General features: G+C 44.0%; 1 protein-coding gene across 11 annotated transcripts in view; it reads left to right on the top strand.

Moving 5' to 3' along the window:
- Positions 1-23,456, top strand: part of LOC119374441 (synaptosomal-associated protein 25) — a 302,757-nt gene extending 279,301 nt beyond the window's left edge. For 7 of the 11 annotated variants that reach the window (XM_049420426.1, XM_049420425.1, XM_037644539.2 and 4 more), the window contains one exon: positions 10,789-18,820. In XM_049420426.1, the coding sequence (XP_049276383.1) occupies positions 10,789-10,854 (66 nt within the window). In that variant the 3' untranslated portion in view covers positions 10,855-18,820. Of the gene's footprint in view, positions 1-10,788; positions 18,821-20,049 lie in introns of those variants that run through there. The other 4 variants (XM_037644535.2, XM_037644533.2, XM_049420422.1 and 1 more) reach the window with 2 other exon arrangements.
- Positions 23,457-24,755: the final 1,299 nt, after the last annotated feature.

The raw sequence follows: 24,755 nt of genomic DNA, 5'->3' as shown, positions 1-24,755 counted from the left end.
TCTGGAGGAAACCACTTAGCGGACTCTTCCAGAATGCCGCTCCAGATTTCGCAGTCACCTCGTAATGCCGCGGCAACTGCACGCAGACGTCACGCGAAGCGGGAAATTTACGGGTGTTGTGCTTTAACACCGTTACACACAGATACGTAAAATCTAGAAAAAAAAGTATTTTTGCTCTTTTTGGGGAGCTCCTACTTGTCACTTTAACTCTCCTTAAAGACGTGTTAACTCTCTTTTCGGAATCGTGATACTCTCTTTGGAGAGTGGTGAGGGGTGTGACTCTCCACAAGAGAGTTCACGTGTATGCTCAAAAAGAGTTGTGTATGTGACATGGCAGGACTCATCAGAAAGGGTAACAGGTACTCTATATTTTTTTTTCTTGTTTTCTTATAGTGTAGACACGCAGCCACATCACACATGGCTAATCCGTCAGCAGCTAATGTTGTCTAAATCAAACACGCTTAGAAAAATGTCCGAGTCTCGAATTCGAAACCGACTTCCGGGATACTGATTAGCGCGCTGTTATGCGAGTAAATAGCAACCTGTTTTCTTTGGCTAATCGAATGCTCCGGCGGGCCAGTTCGTAAATGCGGCTCTAATTACCGTCCTTCGGACGTTGGCCCTAGTGTTGCTTGTTTCGCTCACACCCTTTCACTGCTTTCTTCGACCATGGGGCAGCGTTTGCTTAGCGCGTCTCGCGTTACGTTCACCTAACGCGTACCGTGACATCCGGGAACTTTCCGTTTAGCGCGACCTCTGCCTCCTCTCGCGTGGCTGCTCTTTCTCTCTCTCTTTTTTGCTTTTCCAAAATTTATTTTTGGCTTCGGCCAGTGCTAGTCTCGAAATGAGCCCTCTGCATGCTGCTAGGCGCCGCAAATTGACTACTCTCTTGAGTTAGTAATGATTTCATTACCGCTAATCCCGTGTATTTTATGTTATATCTTCTCGGTTTCGCGGCGGTCTGTCCTTAAGTTCTCGTGCGTACTCAAGAGATGTACCAAATTGCTTCAGACGTAAGAGTATTCTTGCAAAACTTCTTGTATTTCATTCGCCACGTAGGAAGAAAAAATAAGGTCAGAGTTCTCGGATTTAGCGCGCAAACTTGCCCGCCACGTCTCGAATAGAGAATCTCTAAGCTAGCTGCAATATTTACCCGCATACTACCAGCACAAACTAATGCTGGCTGACCGTTGGCTAAACTATGGCTGCTGTTAGCTAGTGCTGGCTAACTAATTGCTAGTTTGGTCTATATGATTTAGTTGCTTATTTATCCTTTAAACGTTTAACACCAAGCGGGCGTTGTAAAAATCGCTGACGTTACATGGACGGACGATGTGACTGCTTCAGTGTAGCGCCGCCCCCAGCGTCCGTGCTTAGTGCCCACTTACCGACGTAGCTACCGTTTGTGTACGACTACCCAATAACACAAGTCTACAAATACAAGTCTACATATAATACAGTTTTTCTTTTATTATTACATATGCGCGCCGGATGGAAGTGGTGGCTACCGCTACTGGTGGTGGTGGAGGTGTGGTGATGGTGCCTTGTCTCGTGTGTGTTGCTGTGTTTGTTTCTTCGTCTTCTTCTTCTCTTTCACCCCCCCCCCCCCTATTCCATCCTTAATCTATCTATCCTACCTCCTTTCTCTGCGCCTTCACTCTACGTGGTGACGGGTGAGGGCGCTCTCTTCGAGGTGGATGTGCCCGTGGTCGTCGTCTGCACCTGTGCCTCTTCTTCCTCCTCTTCCTCCTCACTGGTGGCGTGCGGTGTCGTCTGCTCTCACTCTCACACAGACGTGTGTCCTCCACCACTCACTCACTCACACACTCGCTCACTGTTTACCCTCTCACTCAGACGCTGCTCACTCAGCTTCACCCTTTCCCGTGACACCCAAGTATTTTTCACAGCCGCGCAGTCTGTCTCGTCTTATCGTACGTTTCATTCGACATCAGCCGTTTCACTCCGAAGCCCGTAGAATATCCACTCTTCTTTCACAGCTAACCCTGACTGTTTGCTGCACATTCCGACACTTCTGTTAACGTTTCTCGCTGCCACAGCCGTTAAACGCTCCGTCACGTCACCATCGTGTAACCGCTGTCACGAGACCGCGTTTTCCGGGTGGTTCTTTTTCCCCTCAAAATCTGGTCCCTGATGTCGTTGACTGATGCTCTTGACATCCTTGTCATCTAGTTCATTGGAGAAACGGGCCAAGAAACGCTGCATCACATAGAACGCGGGTGACGTCAGGATAATGGAATGGGGTGTTTGACGGCTGTGTCAATCAGGGCTTAGGAGTGTACAGGCAATCGTGTATCCTTCGGCGCGCGGGAAGCTCGTGAGACAGTTTAAACGTCGCGTCGTATGCGGAGAGTACTGTATAAGTGAGTGGGCCAGCAAGATATCTGGTCGAGCAATCCAAGCTGTGTTCTTAAACATTAAATTTTTTTTTTCTGTCCGCCGTTAGTGGCACGTAGTCCGAACGACGTTAAGCTTATTTTGAAGCATTCTTGTTTAAAACTGCGTTTTGTCGGCGCTCACTTCAAATAAGAAAAAGGGCGCAGGTTCATGTAGGATGATGATATGGTTACGGTATCGTAGTGGCAGTTTTAATGTGTTTGTGCTTTCACGCGTGTACAGTGTGACAGAGAGAACGGAAAGAATACACAAAGTAAAAAATTTAACGGGAGAAGTAAGATGTGCTTTTTTTTTCGGGGGGGGGGGGGATAACTTGCCTCCTGCACCCAAAATAAAGCCAGTTAGCGAGGTTACGTGCGGAACTACACGTAAGTAATTATTTTAACAAAACAGTATTGCGGAAACGTCCATTTCAGTATAGGAAAACAATCAAACAAAAGGCATTCGTCGTTCCGCGAGTGCAATGTGATTTAAACCGACTGGACTCGGTCCTATTATTCTTGGAACAAGCTGGGCGAGAATTGAATTTACTGGCGGCCTTCCAGTCTTAGAGGGCGCCTCTGCTTCGTCGCCTCAATCGAAATGAGAGGATTACGTGGTCGCAAGGCCTTCGACATCACTCACAGGCTTCTAGAGCGACGGCGACGTTAAAGTCGAGAGAAGCAAGCCTTTAAAGAAGAAAGTTTTCGAGACCGCGTACTGAAGAGGCCGCTGTTTGGCTCCTCGGGGCAGTTTTCGTACGATGAACGACAATTTCCTGTTTCGTACTTTTCCCGGAAAAAGCCCGTATTGCTTGTGTGTGTGTGATTTTTTTTCTACGACGGGAAAGAGCCCGATGAGTTTGCTTTGTCATCGAAGTCTTCATTCGGAAAAAAACTTGGCATTGCTGCAAATTCCGGTATTTGGAAACCGCAAAAGGAAAAGGATGCGAAAGTTATATCCAATTTTGAATTGAGCGCTAGGTACATGTACTTTTGAGCGACTGATTATTTATTTTTCTTCTCTAGCGGAAGCGAATGACGAGAGGCGAGGACTGTAGACTCGTTGTCAATTCTATTAGTTATCGTTGAAGAAAATGCGCTAAAACGATAGCTTTGTGCATTTCTCATTTTAATAACAGGGCTGCATGTTCATAAGTTTTCCCGTGTAGGCGTTGATTTTCTCTCATGCCATCGCTCCGTCATCTATGTGACGTCTACTACGGTGCCACTACAGACCCTTTGACATTGCATTCTTCTAGTCAATGTTCTCAAAAGAAAATACTCTCTAATTAGCAAGCTGGAAACCGAACTTTGGTGAATATATAGTTCGCGTCCGTCTGCAAAGTGTGCACGGCACTGGACGTCATCAACTGTCTCGTGACCTCCTGCACCGATGTCTTACGTCACCTGTAAGTGTGTACACGTTCCTCTGTCTGCCTCTTTCTCTCTCACTCTCTCTTTTCTACGCCTGCACGAAATCATTTTCTGCATGCCGTATTTACTGTCAAGTCTTCCGAAATGTGTTCCCCACCACCAGAAGCTCCGCGGACTACCCCACGGTGACGTATTTTCTCATGCAGAATACTTTGTCTCTACATATATTTCTCTCTCCCATTTTCATATCATCATACGTATTCATAACGAAATTCATTCTTGGCATGACGTCATCGCTTACTGCGCATGCAGCTTTTTATTCTCTGCCTTTTTCTCAACCGCCTGCTTCTCTGCTTTTGGGGAGGCATCGTTCTCGCTTGAAACGTTCTCGCGATGGTTTGTAGACGTGTTGTAGACGTCTTCTAGACGTACTGCAGACGTCTTGATTCCCCGTTTCGCGTTGATGCGCGCTTTTGGAGATTGCGTTTTGCCATATTTTTTTTTCTTCCTCCCTAGCTTGCAGACATTACTAGTAGTGTCGCGAAAAACAATACTTCCCTGCAGTAACAATTTGATAGGCCTTCGGGTCTTTAGAAAGTTTTCTTGCGGCTGTTATTCGGGTTTGGAAATATATGTATGGAAACATTGAAACCGTAGCACCAAGGCATACGCGCTTAATTCGAGACTCGTCTTACTGTTTACTGCCACAGTGCAAACCGACGCTTCTCGATGTGTTATAGTGTCTTTCTTGTTTTTCTTTTTTTCTTTTACGCTGTCTGTTTAAAGAACGCTCAAACGTCAGAGTCGCTATCAATTACAATCTGCCTTTTTTTTTTGCAAGAGTCGGCGCGTGTTTACACACCGCTGGAATGAACAAAGAAAGATCTGGCACAGGGTGAACGTCAACACCATTGTCGGCATAGATTGGCAGGCGCGATACAATAACACAGGCTTCGCAAGCGCGAGGACCATTTCTTTGTTCCTTGATAAAAATTTGGCTTTCGCGATTTCTTCGTCTTTGTTATTTTTTATCATTGTTTGAAAGGGTGGTCGTAGAACTTGGCCAAATCGTGTTTACAAGACCGCTGCTTTGCGAACAGCTAGACCGTGAACCGACAGATGGCGTCGTCTTCCATGTTTACCCTTCCGTATAGCTAGAGATCTCATTTCACTCTGTGTACATGACCTCGTCCTTCAACTACGCTGTTTTATTTTGGTGCGTTCTTACTTTAACACTATTCTTTCAGAATCAGGATCAGAGCTTTTCTTTTTTTTTTACTGTAGACTGTAGGCTTCTCAACCAAACTGCCTGTCATTTCTCACCGTCGTATTTTTGAGCCTAAATAAGCTCTCCGTACTTTAATAACTATCCTTGCCACTGATGCACTTCAACGGGCAGATATCACAAGGATTAGTTCGGTAGCACCTGTTGTGAATTTCCTCGCATTCTCTTCCTTTATTCATTTGACGTTTTGGGTAAAAGCCTTTCACTGATATAGTAGTGATGGTTACACTGTCGTTTTGAAAATAACAATCTTATTAAAACCTAACTACCGTCATCATAAGTTCGGAATCGGAATCATAATTTGCTATTTCAGAAATTCAGTGACATTGCAAGAACACACGGACTAATGAAAATGGGAACGAGTCGCGGGCGACAATAATGCGTTGTTGCCTGTCTAATCGCAGCTGCTTTTACAGGTTTTCTTCTTTTTTGTTAGATTTGGTTTCTAAACGTGTATTTGTAGCTGAGAGGTATTTAGAGACCGGCTACAGAGTTACTGTAGATTTTTCGGCTATGTAATTATTTGTAACATGTCTTCTAAGTAGTTTTCTCTTGCTCGCGCTATAATTCATTCCGGTGCTATGTCTGTTCCTGGCGTTTCTCTTACGCAAATAGTCGTAGCGTTGTAGTGTATGCAAGTGACAGCCGCCCTGTTCGTGTTTTAGAGCTTTACGCGTTTCCTAAGTTGTCGCGAGCCATAATCGCCAGTCTCTTACTTTTTTGTTTATTTTAGTTATCTTTATGTTTGTCTATCAACGAGAGTGTGCTGTACGCATAAATCTCGTGATTATGAATAACCGCGATCTTAATTTAATTGAGCTGATGAGGTAGCGTTCTTGCACAGTATGGTTGTCTAACAGTGAGAGCTCGCGTTACAGTGAATATTTTGTCGAAGTTACCAAGAAACAGCGATCTGAAGCTTAGAAGATAACTTCCCTCAATTGTCTAACAGACAAAGCATGCTTTACAGGCAATATTTTGAGATTATTTTCAAGAAACAACGACCTTGATTTAAAGGGACACTAAAGAGAAACAATGAATCGGTTTAGATTGATAAATTGTACTTAGAAAACTATCACGTCGTTAATTTCACCATCAATCGTGTATTAATACAAGAGAGAATTAAGTTCAAAATTTCATTTTTGAATTTCGCGCCATAATGTCCACGCTTGACGTCACTGATTTCAAAGTGTACTTATCTTATTTTGGCGCCATTGGCTCAACGAAATTTTCTCAAACTTGGTACGTTAAGTCTATGGCTCCCTCAGAGGAGAATGTACTTCATTCTTGCCGTTTAGGAACTACGCAGGCCCTAGTAGGCGCCGTCAAAATATGTGACGTCACGGCGAATGGTGCGGAAACTTCAAGGTGGCGTTGCCACCCACATTTTCTTTTTGCGCCATTTCTCGCTTACTAAGCGTCTTCTCGCAGCAAGCGTGGTGTTTTTGGTACCGTGAAAGAGTAGTTTACTAATACGATAAAAATCGTTTTGCTCTTTAGTGTCCCATTAAGCTGACAAGATAGCTTTCTGGCACAGCATTGTTGTATAACAGTGAGAGCACGCTTTACAAGCCACATTTAGTGGGCATTTTCAAAAAAATGCGAGCTTAATTTAATTTGACGGAGTGTCTTCTTTTCACGGCATGGTCGTCTAACAGTGAGAGTATGGTTTACTGGCAATATTTTGTTATTTTCAAGAAAAAGCGAGCTTAATTTAAGCAGACTAGGCAGCTTTCTGGCACAGCATTTTTGTCTGACAGTGAGAGCATGATTTACAGGCAACATTTAATGGGCACTTAAAAAAAAATTGCGGGCTTAATTTAATTTGACGAGGGAGCTTCCTTGCACGACATGGTTGCATAACAGTGAGAACACGCTTTACAGGCAATATTTTTGGATATTTTGAAGGAACAGCGAGCTTAATTTAAGCTGACTTGGTAGGTTTCAGTCGATATGCATGTGCTAAGTAAGATTTAGGCATCGTGCAATGGCGTTAGGGCAAGCTCAACCAAGACACTGTGTCTGTGTGCGTTTATTTTTAAGACTCAGCAGTTCGTTTTACGGCAGTGATATCTGCGCGGGAGCATGCTCTCCCAATATTGGGAAACGTTCTATATAGCTGTAGACGTCAACACTGTGTGGCTGCGCGCCGTGTAGCTCAACACGTTCTCTCTTTAGTTTTCATTTTCCCAAACTAATATTTATAGACCTTGTTAGGGGCATGTAGTGTCATGATCAGACTGATCTTTCATGTGTGTGTGTGTATTTTTTATGTTAGGTTTTGCGTTGAGCGCGTGTACGGCGACGGAATTAAATTAGGGCAGCGTCTGGGCGTCGCTTTATATCAGACTGAAGCGAAGCGCGAAATTAGACGGGGCGCAGGGAAAAAATAACGCAACTCCTGTCATAGGTTCTTGTGCCAGGCTTGGGAACTTGGGGAACAGTGACGTCACTCAAGAGTGTCGATATCTTTGTTCAAAGGCGCAGTTGAAAACAGGGAAGCGCAGATAGGTGATCAGTGCAGGTACTTTAGTGGACGTCCTTTTCTCCCTCTCCTAAGGAGTATGTATTTTAAACCAGCTAGCGTATCTTCCGGGTTACGGCTGTAGCCGTCCATGCTGTCTGCGGTAGCGTAAAGGCATCCTCGGTGTCGTGTGCGGTCTCGAACTTCACGCCGTGCGTCCAAGTGTCTTGTTACTAACAAAGTTAGTCTAAAAAAAAATTAGGACATAGATGCGTGAAGAAACTACGGGTAACGTAGAAACTTAGTAACGAAATTACGCTAATTTCGTTACTAAGTACATTAGACCAATTGTCCCGACAGACTGTCATTTCCAAATCTTACTAAACAACGTCGCGAGTAGCCGGAGTTTTCATTAAGAAAAACGGGTTCGTACGGATGGGTACTGATCCAGAATCCTATTTTGTATTGAGTGTTTTCGGCGACTCTCTTGTGCGATAGTTTTACTTTACAGGGTGATATTTCTACGTATCCTCGACTACATTACTTTGTATTTATGTTTTTGTGTCGGCTCTCGCCGTTAATCCTGCTGGGCTCTTGTGTAAGGCCCCACATCGACTGCGATGGTGCTGGCATACATCATATGGAGTCGGTGAACACCGCCGCAACGCAAGTTGTTACAAGTTCCACAACGCGCACACACGTTGCCTGCTACTCGCACAGTACAACGCATCTTGAGCGCTCTCTTGTGGCTCTATGCACGCGCACTTGCGGGCCCTCGCACGTGTACTACCTGCTACGTGCGAAGCGACAATAGTATTTTTTGTATATCAACACAGGACTTGAACTAGCCGACCTTTCTTCTGTTTTTGTCTTCCTTTATTTCGAATGTTTTTAAATGCTTTTTTTTTCTCAAAATTTAACTCGCCTATATGGGTTCTAATCACTTGCACCGTGAAGCTATCCCGTGCTCTAACATTCCTGCTTTTCGAATTGAGGACAACTTTCGCCTTGTGCAGTAGTTAGTGCGCTGGTTAACTCAGCATAGTATTTGCGTCGGCATAGGTGATTTATGTGAGGCATCGGCTGTTTTAAAGCCACCGTGCCTGTACAGCAGTCATTTACAGCCTCTTAGCAGGGCAGCCAGTCGTTCAATGAGCGGTTCAGTGCATGTGCAACGCCTTTACGGGATGGAACGCATTGTAGCTGCCGTGGGCTCCTTGTTCAAATTCCAACACGAAAAGCTAGAAAACGTTGTCTGGGGAAGCGAAATTTGCGGCCTCGCTCGCCTTGCTCGGACGAAAAACGAAACAATTCACTCAACATTGGAGAGAAGCGAACCTAAAAATACGTATTGACTCGGTTTCACAACGTCGTCATTCCCTGGGTTAACATTTTAGTCCTTGTTACGTTCATGTGTTCCTTTAATCTTTTTTTTTACATTTCTCTCAGTTATAATGTGGTCATCTCTTTCTGTGTTTGTTTACTTTCTTCTTTGTTTCCTTTATTTTTCACCCATTATTTTGTATCAGATTTCCTTGTTTCTTTTTTTTTCTTTTTCATGTTAGTGAACTTATGGGCTGTGGCAATTTTTAGCGGAGTGTTCGTTCTGTGATAGCATTGTAAAAAGAGTAGCCGAGCATTTTCAACCTCCCTCCGAGCACTGTAAATTGCGACATGTCGCACTATCGCTATCGGCATCTTGCAAATATGGCGCGGAAAGCCTGAGCACTTAAAAGTAGCATTAGCAATTGTAGTTGTAGTAGTAGTAGTGATAGTTTACCACTAGAAACACGCGCAGTAGTCATAGCGACGCATGTTCTCAGCATGATTTCTTGGCCTGCGTTTATCTCTAGCAATATCTTCGTTAGTCCATTCTGGTCCAAACTAGGCCTTGTGTCATTAGTCAACTTGCATAATGTCAAATATAAGACGTGGCATATATTGTCGTATCAGCAGCAAGGTTCAAGGTGTTACCTCAAGTATAGCTATCTTGCATGTGTAGTTCAAGAGCTTCCATTCTCTGCATTAGTCTGTTCTCATACTCACTAGCCTTGTGTCATTAGTAGTCTTGAAATGTTAAATTTAACGGTTTTTTTTTCTTAGCATTCTCGTAGGAGCAGCAAGCTTTAAGCTACAGTGGGTTTGTCTATACAGTTACACTGCATGCGTAGCTTTATGGCGAAATAGTTAGTTGTCAGTCTCACCATGCTGCCGTTTCTTGTTGCTATGGTTACTGTATCTTTGACTAAAAATGCTTAATGCACTTCTCCAGCTTCAGCCTTACTGTAGTGCGTCTATTGTAAACAGTGCTCTGGTAGAACCTGCGTGAACTCGAGACTCTTATAGTTAGTGTCTCGATGCAGGATGCCTCTGGGGTCGGTGCTTTTGCATGCTGAAGGCTTGGGTCTCGTTTAAGCTAACCTGCAATTCGAGCAGGCTCATGACGTCATCAGTAACTGAACGCTCTTTTTTTTCTGGTAGCTTATAGCAGCTAACGCCTATGTTTTCCGCCATTTTCTCAGTACGGAAGCCTTGCATTCGAGTGTCGCTGTGCGCACTAGAGGCTTTAGAACTGATATGTGGGTGTAATGTACAATTTCCAGGAATTGCTTTCAGCACCGTGATAGTTGCAACGTAATTCACTAGCAGTGTCGATTTTTTGCTATCTTCGTTACTGGCTTTTGATGCTGCGAATAGACGGTGCTGGTCGCTACGCCGTCCATCTTTGTGAAGCTCATAATTTCAATCAAATTAAGAACTAGTAATTATGTTCACCATTTAACGAAGCTTGCTTCACACTGCTGTGATCTAGCGCTACGGCAGGCTATCAGCTGACTGATGCGCTTCGTCCTGACAGCTGTCTATTGCATTCGTGTAGACGATGTCTACAAGGTGTTCTTTATAGACCATCGACGTAGCGCCGTAAATGTTCAAACGTCGCAAAGTTCTGGAATCTGCCACGGGGGAACGTGGAATGGGCCGATGCCTTGTACGCGACGTCTTGCCGCTGATTTCCTTTTTTGTTATTTTTTTTTTACTTCACGCTCAAAATCGTCCCCAGAGGTATCTTCCACGAGAAATACGTAGTGTGTGCTTTCGTAGAGCTTTTTTGATATCGTTTGAGTTCGGTTGTATCTTGTTTCGCTGTTTCCTTGTTTATTTGCTTATATTTATTTTGTTTTTTTTTTGTTTTTCTTTTCTCTTTCCCATCCCCCCTTCCTCCTCTTTTTCTTTTACTTCTTCCTCAACATTCTTTTTTTCGCGTACAGGGAACTTCCAACGTGGTTCGCGTCAAAGGCGCGCAAGAGAGGGCTGCCAAGCTCATGAAGAGTTGAGCGGCGCATTCTTCGGCTACTCACGATTTTCTGCCCCTGACTTCCTCCGCACCCTATACACACACACACACACTCACTTGTCGCACGCACGGTTTTTATTATCTTTTAAAACATATTCACACAGTCCCTACTGAAGCGTTCCGTATACCGTTACAATGATACCATACGCTTTCGTAAAATTCTTACGGATAACTTATGGACTCTATATGGATGTACTCTGTATGGATATGGAAATATATGGAATTGTTGGAATGCCAATCAGAACGTATCAGTAGGGAACACACAAAACACTCACAGCGGATACCCTCACCCTTCACCCTCTCTTCCTGGGAGGAGGGCTGCGATTGACAGATGATCGCGAAGATGGTCCTGGGTTCGACGCACCTGGCCTTCCTACCTGCAGACTCTGGGGATAGACTGGAGGAAAAGAAAAAAAAAAGAAGAAATTTCTGGCGGAACGTCTTCAAAACGACGATTGTTCGTCATTTCAGTTTTTCTTTTTTTTATATTTGCTTCGGATTGTACAGATTGTGTTTTTTTTTCTTTATCGCTGTGTGTCGTCACCAGCACATGATACGCACCAGCGATCTACACACACACACTCTTGACGAGTGTTTTTACACCTGCTTGTTTATGAGCACTGCATCTTTTCTCTATTGTTTTCTTTTTCTTTGTTTTTTTTTTTCTTTTTCAGCTCGGAGGTGTCAGTCTTTTTTTGTGTGTGTGTGTGTGTGGCACTGATTATTATGTGATATGGTTTGCAGTGGCCTCAGTCCAGTCCTCCCCTTCTATTCGCAGGAAGACGCCTAATTGTGCGAACTTGCAGATCAATTCAGATTGAGATTGTTTTTAGAGTTTTCATCAAGTTTATTACTAAATATTTTTCTCTTTTGCGTGATAACTATTTTAACGATCGGGAGTTCGTTGATTCTGCTAATACCCTCGTGGGAAATAATCAGAACGGGCAGACTAGACCGCCACGTTGAGGAACATTGTATGCCTGCTCTAACTTCAAAATTGCTCTAACTACCTAAAATACGGAACATAATGTTTAACAGATCACGTTTATCTGGCTTTAATGTGGGAAGGGGCATGGATGTGTGCTTTCGAAGAATTCGACGCGACACGTTGTCAATTTTCAGAGTTAATTTTCAGATTTAAATTTTCGTGAAGAAGTCACGTTCCAAAAGGCTAAGCTATCTCACATGGCTGCGCTGAGACAAGTTTTTTTCTGTACCTTAAGCTGACTCGTTAAAGCATTGATTTTAAGAAAAACACCAGAATCGGTGTTTTTAGGGTGTTGCGAAAATGTGTTTACCCACCGCCGTTGTCTTCGTCTCGAAGGCAAATAATTAGCGGGCGTGTCGGCTTTTCTTTTTTGTTTTTGTTTTCTTTTATTCATCTAACTGTAGCGTTCGAAGATTTTTTTTTTTTTTGCTGTGATTTAATGAAACTTGGATTTTGCTGTCTTTTTCACGTTTTATTTTTTTTGCTAGCACTTCCGCGTTTGTGTGTTTGGTCACTATTGTAAAACACCACCCGTAAAGCTACTACCGCTGTTCACTGGTGAAACCTGTGTGTTGTGAAGCGAATGTTGCTGTTTTTTTATTATTATTATCATTATTATTATTACGGCTTGTCGCTCGTTTTGTCTTTCGCACCTCTATTTTTCACTGCGTTATTTTTTCTTGTTTCGTTCGTTTGGGCACCACGCAAATTGCTTTCTATGCACTCGTCACGTTGGAACACCACTCGCAAAGCGATCCCACCAAAATGACACCCATAGCCGTCCATTTCATCATTGTCATGTCTATGACCCTAACTTTAAAACTCCTTGCTTTCTTTTTAAACTAACCTGCTTGTACAGTGCCCTAGTTTCCTGCCAAATGGCCTTCCAGCGACTTTAAGAGTGCAGCTTTTAACTAAGTTTAAAAGCGTTTTTTCTTGTAGCCTTTCTTTCTATTGTACTCCTCCCTTTTAGCATCTGGGCATCTCCTTTTAAAAAAACTTTGTCATCTTATGAGTGCGCGATTGATTGCTCTCAGGAGCGAGCAGCATCTTCATCCTCTTCAAAGGCCTGTCAAATTCGGGCTTCTAAAAATGTTTATTATTATTCATTCGTCGTCCCGAACATTACTTTTCTCCGATAGCCTGCTTCTTGCGTCTTAGCTCGAATGAAAAAAAAAAAAAGAACTAATAATAAAACTAGAACTGCGGTGAAGGAGTGGGGGTTTTTATTTAGTTATAATTCCCTTTCGGATCGTTTTGAAAACCTCCTAATGTGGATATTATAGACTAGCGTGCGACGGGAGCGTCGCAGCACTCGGTACGGCGTCGTGTTTTTTGCTTTTTGTTTTTAATTTTCTTGAGGGTGACTTCTTTACAAAGCCCATGATTAATAACTCTCCCATTGGGACGAGTAGATTAAAGTCATATTTCTCGTCTTCGTTTTCTTTCTTGCTCGCGCGTTCTCAGACTTCCTTATTATTATAAACATTATTCGCCCAATGTGTTTATGAAAAGAAAAAAAAAAGAGATGCGAGAGAATGTCAAGGTCGGGCTGCTGCTTCGTACGGAAATTTCAACTTCCTTTTTTTTTCTTTTTAGTGTTTTGCTCCCGTCTTTCTGTACGACGAAGCACTCAAGAAAATTGACCCTAAATTCTGCGCTGATCTTTTCCAGAAGGTCCCACGACTTTAGCGCCTACACTTTTTTTTTCCGACATTCTAATATATTTTTTTCGTACGCCTCGGCTTTCTGGGGCTGCTTGCGAGGAACGTCCTTTTTCTTTTGGATTGGCTTGGATCTGAACGCGACGTGACCGCACGTACTCTGAGCATCTTCGGCAAGTTGGAGCGCCTTCCTTTTTTACTATAATGCCAAAGGGCGTCATTTTGGTTTGAACGAACTCGAAGATATATCAAAAAGAGCCAAGTGTAGACAAAATCGAGTTGGCGCAAATTCAAGTATTATTTGTTTTATGTACACCACCGACGTAGTCGCGACGGCGCCTATTTATGGTTTGTATCGGTTTAAAGGTTTGCAAACACCGGACGCCTAGCAGCAATTCGTATTCGTTTCAGCTTCTTCTTTCGCAGCTCCTTTGTAAACTTCACGTTTTGAAACAAGCGCTCGGGTTTTCCTCGAATTTTACACGTTATACCCTCTTGCGAAACCAATGTGTATCCAGGTCTTTTTTGGCGCGTCTCCTGCCTTCCTTCGTTAAGTTTCTTTTTTCAGTGGCTGAGAACATTTTTTTTTTGTCTTTTCCACGACGCCGTAAGATCGATTTTGGTAGTGCTCGGTGGCTTTGAGGAACGTTTTTCTTTACCCCCGTTTTGCACCCCGATATTCTTGTCGCATCAGCTTTTGCGCTGACTTTATCTTAGGAAGGCTATCTGGACTGAGGCGAAGAAAAAGGCGAAGGCGAGCACAACACGGTGGCTCCTGAAACAATAGCACTAAACGTTTATTTTCTTATCTTTCCTATAGGAGAAAAAAAGGAAAACCTTTCCTTCCGAGCTTGCTGTAATTCGTGACTTTTGTTCGTCGTGTCTTTGTACTTAATGGTCGTGAATAGCGTAGTTTTTCTGAAGAAGTTGTCGTCGTGTATAGAAACGGGCTTCGCCAACACTACTGCTATCTTTCTCGTACCTCAACCTGGCGTTTGCAGAAAAGTCACCTACATTGAATTGTTAGCTATCTTTTCCTTTTCTCTTACTTTTTTTTGGATTTCATAGTACAGGGCGAGCTCTAAAATTTTGTTTCCTGCATCTTGACCTTCATTTCTTTGGGAAAAGCAAGCTTAGCCTCCACAAATGCAGACGCTTGTGCATCATTTGGTGTTCCGTGTCCTTGTGTGTCCTGACCTCCTGAGCGTAAGCATCTTGGCTCGTGAATCGTGAATCGCAGACCTTATAAGGTTGCGCAGTGAAGTAAACTGTTCGGTAGATCCCGAGTTCCTGCCTCTTGTGGACTTCAATTTTTCGGCTATTCGGGTCTCTCGTATGTTCTCAATTAGAGATCGTTGTACCCTGCTTCGTCTTACAGTGGGTACAAAGCTCTGTGACTAAGTTCCCATTGGTCGGATGAGCTCTTGAGCGATTTGTCTTGAAGCGGCAAGGTTGGTTACAGCGCTGCGTTTGTTTGCGCGGCGTTGGTTTGTGGGCGGCGTTGGATACCGGTTAGTTCGGGTTTCGCTCGTTCGAAATGTGCAGGGTTGTCAGCTTAGGCTGTGGCTTTTCGCAGAACTGTTAAGAAACCCGATTCTGTGTCCGGAAAGGTTTTCCGGAAATGTTACTAGTGATGAATATTGCCTAGCTATAGAATTGAAGCCGTGGGCGACTTTGTAGCAAAAGAAAAAAAAAACTTAAAAAAATGTTCCGATATATGGACGGAGGAACTATGTGTCTCCTTGCGTATTCTGCGCGCTGTGCTGATTGCATGAATATTTTCTCTGGGATCTTCGGCTTCTGTGTAGGTGACTTTTGTGTGGCGTAAAGGTTTTTTTTTTTGTTCGCTTACATTTTTGGCGCTCTTTCTTTTTTTCTTCATTTTCTCTTCAACTTCTAAGGCATGTTTCCGAGTTTCCTAACTCTACGTTAGTAATAACCGCGTCATTTTTTTTTATTTCTTTTTATTTTTGCAGCACACTGCTGAGCTTTTCCTTAAGTGCGGCGTGATGATTTCGACGAGATGCGAGCAGAGCACGGCTGTGATACCCAAAACCCGTGACACGTGACCTTTATCGGCAGGAGTAACGCACAGAGTCGCTTAGTACTGCAGTAACTGCGTTGCACTGAACTGAGCATGTATCTAAAAAGAAAACAGAAGCGAGATATTTGGCTAATTATGCCTGATGGCAAGACGTTCTCAAAAGGCGTTCAATTGAAGCGAGCGCTCTCAGATATAAAAAAAAAACAATATGATTCTACGTCATATCTCTTGCCTTCGCATTCGGTTTTTACGAGCATCAAATTTCAAGTCTGTTTTGTTCTGGTAAATTTTCACGCAGCCATGGCAAACGCCAGGCATTTCCGAGCCATGTTAAATGCGTTCGATCACGTATCACAACCGTGTTCTTTTCGCTTTTCGTTCCGTTTTAACGGACTTGGCTGTGTCGCTGGCGTGCCTCACCGCGTAAGCACATTAGCAAGCTAATCTGTCTCTAATAACTTTTTGCTTTCGTGGTGAGGGCAAATGTGGTCGTTTGCTCGCTATTCCATTTCTGCGCCCACTAGCTGACAGCGTTACTGCGCCTGAAGTCTGTTTGTACTCCTCCACAGTATATAGACTATATAGTAGATCGTCTTTTGGCAAAAACCTCTTCGCCAGCCGGGCTGTGGCCTGTAATTGTCACGCGAGGTGGTGGTGGGCCCTGTAAATTCACCGAGTATAACGCCGTACGTAGTTCGTAGACACGACTATGTAGTCACTAGCGATGCATTCCCGTACCTTGTTCGAAAGGCGCGCGTTGTTTTTTTGTCGTGCCAGTGTTTGTTGTGAAACCAGCGTGGTGTGGTCACGCGTGATCAGAGTGTGACTATAGAAACGGCTTCTGTGGCTGTGTTCCCGTGTGTGGTGGAGTTGTACCCGGCCCACGAGATTTTCAGGGTTAGCTCGCAGTGACTTGCTTATGACAGGACGCGGAGCTCGCTTGTTTCGCAAGATGTTTGGTCGCGCATCGCATTAAGTTAGAGGCAGCGTTTGCGCATAGCATTGTTCCTGAGGCCATAAGTATGGCTACGTAGAAATCTGAAAGGTTTCGAACTAAGTAGCACTTTGCATGGTTAGGTATGTTTGGATAAGTTTTCATGTGTCTGCAACGGTAGCTGTACTAGAACGATTTGCCGGCAGAACTACAAGTAGAGGTTTGTGGAGAACATAGTTTCAGAAAATTCGCCAGGCTAGTTGAACATTGCGGTATGTATCGCGTGTGTTTAACTGCGTTACCCAAACGCTTACTTTAAGCACTGCGAGTTTTGTAAGCGCTAGCACTCACAAGCTCTTCAGAATTCCTCGAAGGCAAGGTAGATTAACCATGACTCCTCAGTTGCAACATACATGTAGCTAGCTTATTGTGAGCTACAGGTATGTTGTAATTGAGGAGTCGTGGTTAATCCTGACGCGATAACTTGCAGAGTCGACATGGGCCGCATGATACATTTGAAACACCGACGACAGGTTGCCGTGTCGCACCTAAGGTCCTAGGCTGCACATATGTGATGCGAAGTAGACTATTTTTGTACTCTTAAGCGGTCTAGTTTGTCCCATTGCTAACAGCTCAAAAATTAAGGCCTGTGAGATCGCGTTGTTGGCCAGAATAAAGTAATCTTTTTCTCACTACATGGATTACCTGTATAACAGGTGGCACGAAAGATTTCGAATGTGTACTCTGTTGTAAAAAATATATATTCTGAGTTATTTCGTATTTTTGAACATTTGCTAGTTAATATACATTTATTTAACAGCTTCTTTCACAGCAGCCGTTGGTTGAGCGCGCTGTCATGTAGAGGGATCTTTTAAAAATCACTAGCGAATCAGGGTGTTAGTAATGGAACAAACTATTCGTCTAAGATTGCAACATTTTCTTTTTTACCTTACAGTCCGGAAACAACTCGGGATGTAGGTTGATACGAACCACTCTAACGCAAAACGCAGGAGTTCTCAAGCTACGGTAGATCAAGAGATCCAGCCATCAATAATTTGGGGCGATATAACCCGAGGCACCATATAGGAAACGCATTTAGGCAGGCGGGCTTTTGGCACGACAAATGTACCTGTTCGCCCGTGCGCATAGCACAAAAAACACAAAAGGAGGCTTTCAGAGCCTCACATACACGAAGCAATTCTTCACTGACGTGACGTGTATTGAAGGTGGCTTTGCGGCGACTACTTTGGGAGGTCATTTCTGGAGCGCACATACCACATACGGTACACTATACTACCGGCAACATCTGTGGCGTGTTATGGGCTTGTACTACGCCGCATGCTCGCCGTACCATTTAGGTGATTGCGTCGCCGGAGGTCCCGCGCGCACGCGATGTTGGGTTGGTGTGCGGGACTGGGTGAATGTGTGTGCGCTTGTATGCATGCTGGCAACTCGTGGGCCGGGTGCACAGGGGGGTTCTGTTATGCGTACGGTAAGTGCTTAAGGCAGCAGTCCCCTTTCCGCATGCGACGCCGTGTCGATTTATAATTTTTTTTGTGTGTGTGTCCTGTACTGATCTCAACTGGGAGTTTTATTGTTGTACAGCGTCGCAGCGGTGTGTACGAAAAAAAGTAAGCGAGTGGTTTGCGAGAAAGTGAATGGAGACAGCGCGCATCAATTCATTCCGTCTACAAAGAAGTCTTTTTTTTTTTGCGCGTGTGTATTGTTATTTTACGCAGTTGTGTTTTTGTCGCGATGAAAAGCGTTGGTATAGGCGCGTGTTTTGTTGAGAAATTTTATGGTACTGTTAGAGCTTGCTTGGGAATGGCTTTACCGCATATGTTTCTTTTTTCTTCTTTTTTATCATTGTCAAGGAAGTTGTTAATTGATTTTAGGATTGCCGAGCTTAGAACTGTATCGCTTATTTGGGTTTACAGAAGTAACGCTTTAGTCGAACATTGTTTGTTTATCGATTACGCAAACTTTCTTTTGCTTCTTTGAATTTTAACCTTTCTTGGCTGTTAAATAAACTTGGCGGTCGTGTCGTCCGGCTTTTGCGTCAGGTGGCAGCGATCAGTGATATATCTTCGGCTGGGGTTTTTATCTATTAATGCAATTTTTTGTTGGTTGCCTGGCTGTACTGACGTTTACTAAAGAACGCATGTCTGCAATTGAATATTCGAATGACATATCATCACCATTCTTTTGTACGGCTGCAATTATCGGAACAATGTGTTTTTTTTTATTTGCCATGCGTTTGTGGTCTGGGTTTTTTTTTTTTTGATGCTCCGATAAAAATAAAATTTTGAAATGGTCTCATATGTGTACTGTTTTTTGTGTGTTTTTCTACTTTTCTTGCCTCGAGTATTTTCTACACTTCTTGCGCAAAATTTTCTCAGACAACGGACGAAACAAACACGGACGGGCGTTGTCTGAGAAAATTTTGCGCAAGAAGTGTTGATCATGGATTACCAACTAGCTCGAACCCACACCTTGTTAAGTTCGAGTATTTTTTGCCGAGTGTTACAGATATTTTGAGTGCTACCTTACTCCCGCCAACGCTGTTGCTGTTATAATATATAGTTACAATTTCAATCATTACTCTCTTTTCCATATTCATTGTTGATACAGTCGATATACCAAATCTCTATTGCTTTTGCTCTATCTAATCATCTTCTCCTGTAGTTGATCAGATTAACGTCTCGATATATATATATATATATATATATATATATATATATATATATATATATATATATATATATAATATACACAGGGATATCTTCCAGATGCCATCCGCTATTGCCTTTTTTTTTTGCAAGCTGTGCTTAGCGCATTTGCCCCTTTTTTATCTCATATTCTGCCTTGCCATTTCGTGTCATGTTCGATTATTGCTTGCTGTTTTTCCCTTTTGCATCTTGTGTCTCTCACGGTCTTACGCGCCATATTTCATTGGCAACTACTTCAGCGCCACCTTGGTAAGACTAAGCTGGATACGTAAAAAAAAAAATCTTTGTGTAGCGTCTTCGCCAGTGATACAACCGACGTTTTTGCTGTCCTTGTACACGGCTGTATTAACAGCCATTGAAAAACGTTGTCAGCACAATAGCACATCACTGTTACTTGTGAAGGACGACTCAGGCGCGCTGGTTGTGATAGCTATGGTAATGCGTCTGCAATGTCGTATATGGTAAGCTTACCCTTGCGTTATCGCTTCTGAGGCATCTTGCATGTCGTATGGTTAATAAAGAAAAAAACAGGTGATAAGGTACTCGAATTCGTCGCTGCAAGGTGAGTATTTTTCCACGCATGAAACGTTGATTGCACTTGAGATATCGATCAATGAAATGGTAGTGACGTCACTGACAGTGGCGCTTTGCCGTTGTGGCGCAACGGTCGGTGTTTACAGCCCTGAGTCAACAACAACGTTCCCACACTGCGTACACGTACGCTTTCATTCATAACCTCATTCACTCACAACTTCATTCATGCTCGCCATCTCTTTCTTCCCCCCAAACCATTTGAAATCCACCGCACACTCACAGACGGAGTCCAACAAGCTCCGCATCGAGGAGGCCAACAAACGAGCCACAAAGCTGCTCAAATGAAGCACGAACGCAGCTGCACAGCTGCGTGTGTGGTGGATGAGGAGGAGGAAAGATGGCGCCCGGAGCAGACGACACCCTCGAGCAGACGACGTCGCCGCCCTTGGCACCGGGCCAATTCTACTCCGTTTGCGCAGGCGCAGTCCAACGAGTCGCGCATCTCGGCGGCCAATCAGCGCGCCACCAAGCTGCTCAAGGACTGAGCGGCACATGGCGGTGTTCGTTCCCGACGGTGGTGGTCAGGCGTTGGTGTGGTGGAGAGTCCAGAAGTGCGGTGCCAAGGTGGCGCTGCCTGCGACTGCGTCGTCGTCATCGTCGTTATCTGTACCGCGTGTTAACGCTAAATCGTCGTCTGCTATGTGTCGTCTGCTGTATTGGTGTTCGCCTCAATTTGTTAGTCTCCCCCCCTTTATTTTCTCATAGAGGGCGAAGCTCTCTTCGGTGTGCAGTGTTTACGAAAAAAAAAAACACATTGTCAAGCGTGTTAAAAGTACATACCGTGATTACATGCACGTAACCAAGGTTGTGGATTGACAAATGTTACGTTATAGAGTCCTCTGTAAACGGTTCCCTGTCTCAGTCATACGTTGAAAAAAAAAAACGTGTCGACAAAAACAGCAAACTCGTTTAACCTGTGCGCACTGTCGTTCTTGTTTTGACACCCGTGAAACGTCCTGTAATGACTGTTCGTGTTGAAATGCCGTGTAAATGCATCAGGCGGGCTTGTGATTTAATTTAGAGTTATTAGTGCAATTTAATTCACGCGCATATTCAGCACATTCCTAAAGCGTGCACGCATGTAAGATTCATGCAATGTAGGCTTTCTTCTTTTGATTTCGAGTAAAAATGTAAACGGTAAGATTTTCAAACCACATTCCTTTTTTCGATGTGTCTTATTCACCGGGTATGTTTTTAATAGTTAATACAAAACGAAAGTTCCGATGAAACTCTTAAGAACTTATTCTCATATTTGCAACTGTGGGAATATTATTATTTCTAGGTTCCGTGTAGATAAGGATTGCCACGGCCTATAAACGTGGACGTTTGAAGGGCCTGTCTTGAAACAAGACCGCATAATGACCACAACGAAAATATCAAACTATGTGCACGCCGGTTCGTCGTTATGAACCGTTCATATTCTCGACTGTGTCACCATGGCAACCGTGAAACACTGCAATACACCGTTAATTCTGCATAAAGCGCGATAACATCCCCCCTGCAACCTATTCAATTCCCTGATGTACCTGTGCTACCTACTCGAAGGTACCACTTCTACTACTACTACTACTACTACTACTACTACTACTACTATGTGCTTCAATAAGTTTCGCGTAAGTGCACTTATACCCTATATCATGTTTTTCCTTCGTAGAACAAGTTCTCTTTGCCAATAACGATTTTCAACTTTCGAGAAAACTTGGGTTCCTTCAGAATGCATTCGTCTCTTTATGCCAGTTGGCATCAACTTGCATTCCATTTAAGCGTGTACTTATGACCCCGCAACATACCTCGGTACACTCGTACCAACACATCTCTTTTTTTCAAATCTGTTTCACGAAGTAATTACACATGCAGCTGCGTATTTGTATCAAAGCATCGCGGCGCCGCTGGAGGGCTTATCGCGACCTTGGAGACACCGGTCACCTGACTTCATCTGCTATGAAATCGTAATCGCGAACAAAAAGTGTATGGTACGTGGTGTGCGACTTGACATTGGGACTTGGTCAGATGAACTTCATCGTAACAGTTGCTGCCCTTGATTGAACCTGAGTGGCAATTGGTTGTTTGGAAAACGTACTCGTTGTGAAAGACTGTCACGCAAGGACTTGCTTGTCCCCTACTTAAGTTTTCGAGTCTCTTGTACTCAACGATGTCGTACTCAACGATGTGGTTTGTCATCGAGTTCGATTGCTCTCGAGACTAAAAAAGTCTGGGACAGGCTCTTACTCCCCCCCCCCCTCCCCCCCAAAAAATGGTTGCTAGGTCTCTTTATTCTCATTAAAGCGCGTGGCCTGAGATCCACAGTGGGGTGACGCACCGTGTAAGGCTCCTTACAGCTGCCTGCATTGTAGCAACGTGTGTATCCAACACACTATTTTTACTTTACAATTTTCGAGTTGCTTCTCGCAAAATTTTAGCTTCCCCATATTGACGCAACCCGTCATTGAAAGCGTTGCGAAAGTTCCAAGTTTCGTTCGTTACTTTTACAATAATGCTATATAAAACGGTATGAAATCAACTTCACAAAGCGGCGTTCTATACATTGTCAAGCATTCGAATAACAAAGCAGGTACTATAATACATATGCCAGTAAAACAAAGGGGGTTCGCAAAGTCATGTAAAACCTCCGCCGGTAAGGCAACGCAACAATGTAATGAAATAACAATGAAGTAGCACAGTAACTTAATACCTATGCAGGAAACACAAAGGCCGATGTCGCAAATGGTTTCGCGAGAACACAAATTTTGGGCTAACGCAGATATTTCGGCGCTGTTTTTTCTTTTACTTATAAGGACAGCCTGGCAACATGTGAACTTGTGCATCTGATAGTGTTCAGATTTAGAACGTCTCCGGGGGACGCGCCGCGATTTCCTTATTGCAGTCACGTGCCGATGTGCTCCGAAGGTCACATATGCGCCGAGCTTTCGAGCGGCGCCGCCTATAGCGACGTGTCGTGGGGCGCCATCTGGCCCTGGCTTCGGCAAACATACGAAACAGCATTCCACACGCTGTTAGTGGTGTGATCGTGCAGAGTAAGTGCATAGTGACGCTTCCCGACGACAGCAGTTGCGTGGTCACTATAACACATCACGTAAATTGCATATTGGTGTCTTCTTGCGCCTAACAAGTTCTTCGCTTTTGGCCTTGAATACCTTGCGTGCCATTAGGCCACACCACCACTAAAACATTGCCCAAAGCTTAAAAAGCTTGCTGTCCAGCTGTCGAAGATCAGTAAGATCGTAATTTATGCGTAATAGGTGCTACGACAATTTAGCACTGCGGGCATTTCATCTGTGAGTGCCACCTCGTGGCCTGTTTCGTAAAAACGTGGTCGTGATTGTCGTCTTAATCTTTGGATGGCAACCACCCGTGGTTTAAGCTTCAAAATTTTGCGATGCCCGCACAGCTGCGCTGCTAATTCGTCTTCGGCTGGGAGACAGTAATCGATCACCTCGAACAGCTTAATTTGGCGTGAACCACTCTGATTTCGTCACAAGCGTTATTCAAGTATCTTCTCTGTCATGAACACTTCCTACTCGTAAACGAACTGAAAACAAACATTCCAAACGGAAAAAGACATCAACCCAATACTTGGCGTTTGTCCAAGCACCCCCTTCTCCCTCCGACTCCCTTTCCCCATCCCATTCCTCGTCAACAATATCTTTGATGTTTTCGACTGTATCATTTACCAAGGAGAAAACAACTCTCAACACGCATTAAGCGTGATGTCCTACCCTAGGGAGGCTGGTCAGTTTTCCATTGCTCCAGTGACGAACTTCCCATGCATCCTCGGTGGGTGAGCAGAATTCCGCAAAGGCCTGTGATAAGATCCAACGAAGTGCGTCCGTTTACGCACACACTGAACCGTAACGCTTAAGAATTTCCGAACGATGAAAAGGGAGGCGCCTTTATCGCACAAGCTCGACGATCTTTTCGAAGAACTTGGCGGCGACTTGAAACGCCCTGGTTTCGTGGTTTAGGTGGTTTTTTGCGAACGCAGGTATTTTTCTCATGCGGCACACCAACCGTCGCACATCTCCCGTCACTGAAGTTTAAGCGTGACACCCCTTGCCCGCCAGTGCGTTTCGCTTCGAACCCAACGAGCTCCGTACACATCCTCAAGCGTGATCCTTTATTCCTTCATCCTTTTGGGGTTATAGGTGAGTCGTTTTGAGTGGTGGAGTGAGGCTGAGGTGCTTGGCATGTCGGCTCTGCCGTCGCGCCGCGGGTGTTTCCGTATTTTCACCTATATTACCCGTAAGCGTGACGTTCCTACGGTCTTGGGCATCGTTAAGAGTCGCGGCCGATAAATGGGGCGTGGTTTTAAGCGTATTACCTCGCTTCTGGCTTCCGGTTTGTCAACCAGGATCCTTCAATTGCAATGAAAGGACGTATCAGTGGAGACGAGGAGTGATATAAGCGTTAGGACTACCGTAAACTCGTGTTAGTGTGTCGGGTGTTTTTCTTCCTGCAGCGGTGACGTCATTCTCGTGTAATGTGTTGTACGCGTGCGTACGAGACTTGTCTTTCTCTCGTAATTATACTTAAGGGTAGATTGTCTCGCAGGATGTGTTGGACGGTATTCTCGCTGCTGTTGTAGGTGCGTAATGAGATTGCTGCTGTTGTAGCTTAAGAGGATGCCCGTGAGGACACAGTGCCTCACTATGCTCACCATACGCAAGGCGTCAACCAATAAGGCTCGTGTCTTCTATAAGCGCTTGCCTGTTATTAGCCTGCGAAGCTTTCTGACGGTGTACCTCCAAGCATCCATTCGTGTCCCATATATATATATATATATATATATATATATATATATATATATATATATATAATTATTTAAGAGGTATAGTAAAGAAGTTTCGGATTTAAGTGTGAGGCGCAATCTGTCAGTCTACAGCTTTTGTTTTGCCGGAATGAAAAGTTCA

The sequence above is a fragment of the Rhipicephalus sanguineus genome, chromosome 11 (genome assembly GCF_013339695.2).
Source record: "Rhipicephalus sanguineus isolate Rsan-2018 chromosome 11, BIME_Rsan_1.4, whole genome shotgun sequence".
Classification (NCBI taxonomy): domain Eukaryota; kingdom Metazoa; phylum Arthropoda; class Arachnida; order Ixodida; family Ixodidae; genus Rhipicephalus; species Rhipicephalus sanguineus.
Note: the sequence above shows the minus strand (reverse complement) of the source record. Positions and strands in the feature narration are given on the sequence as shown.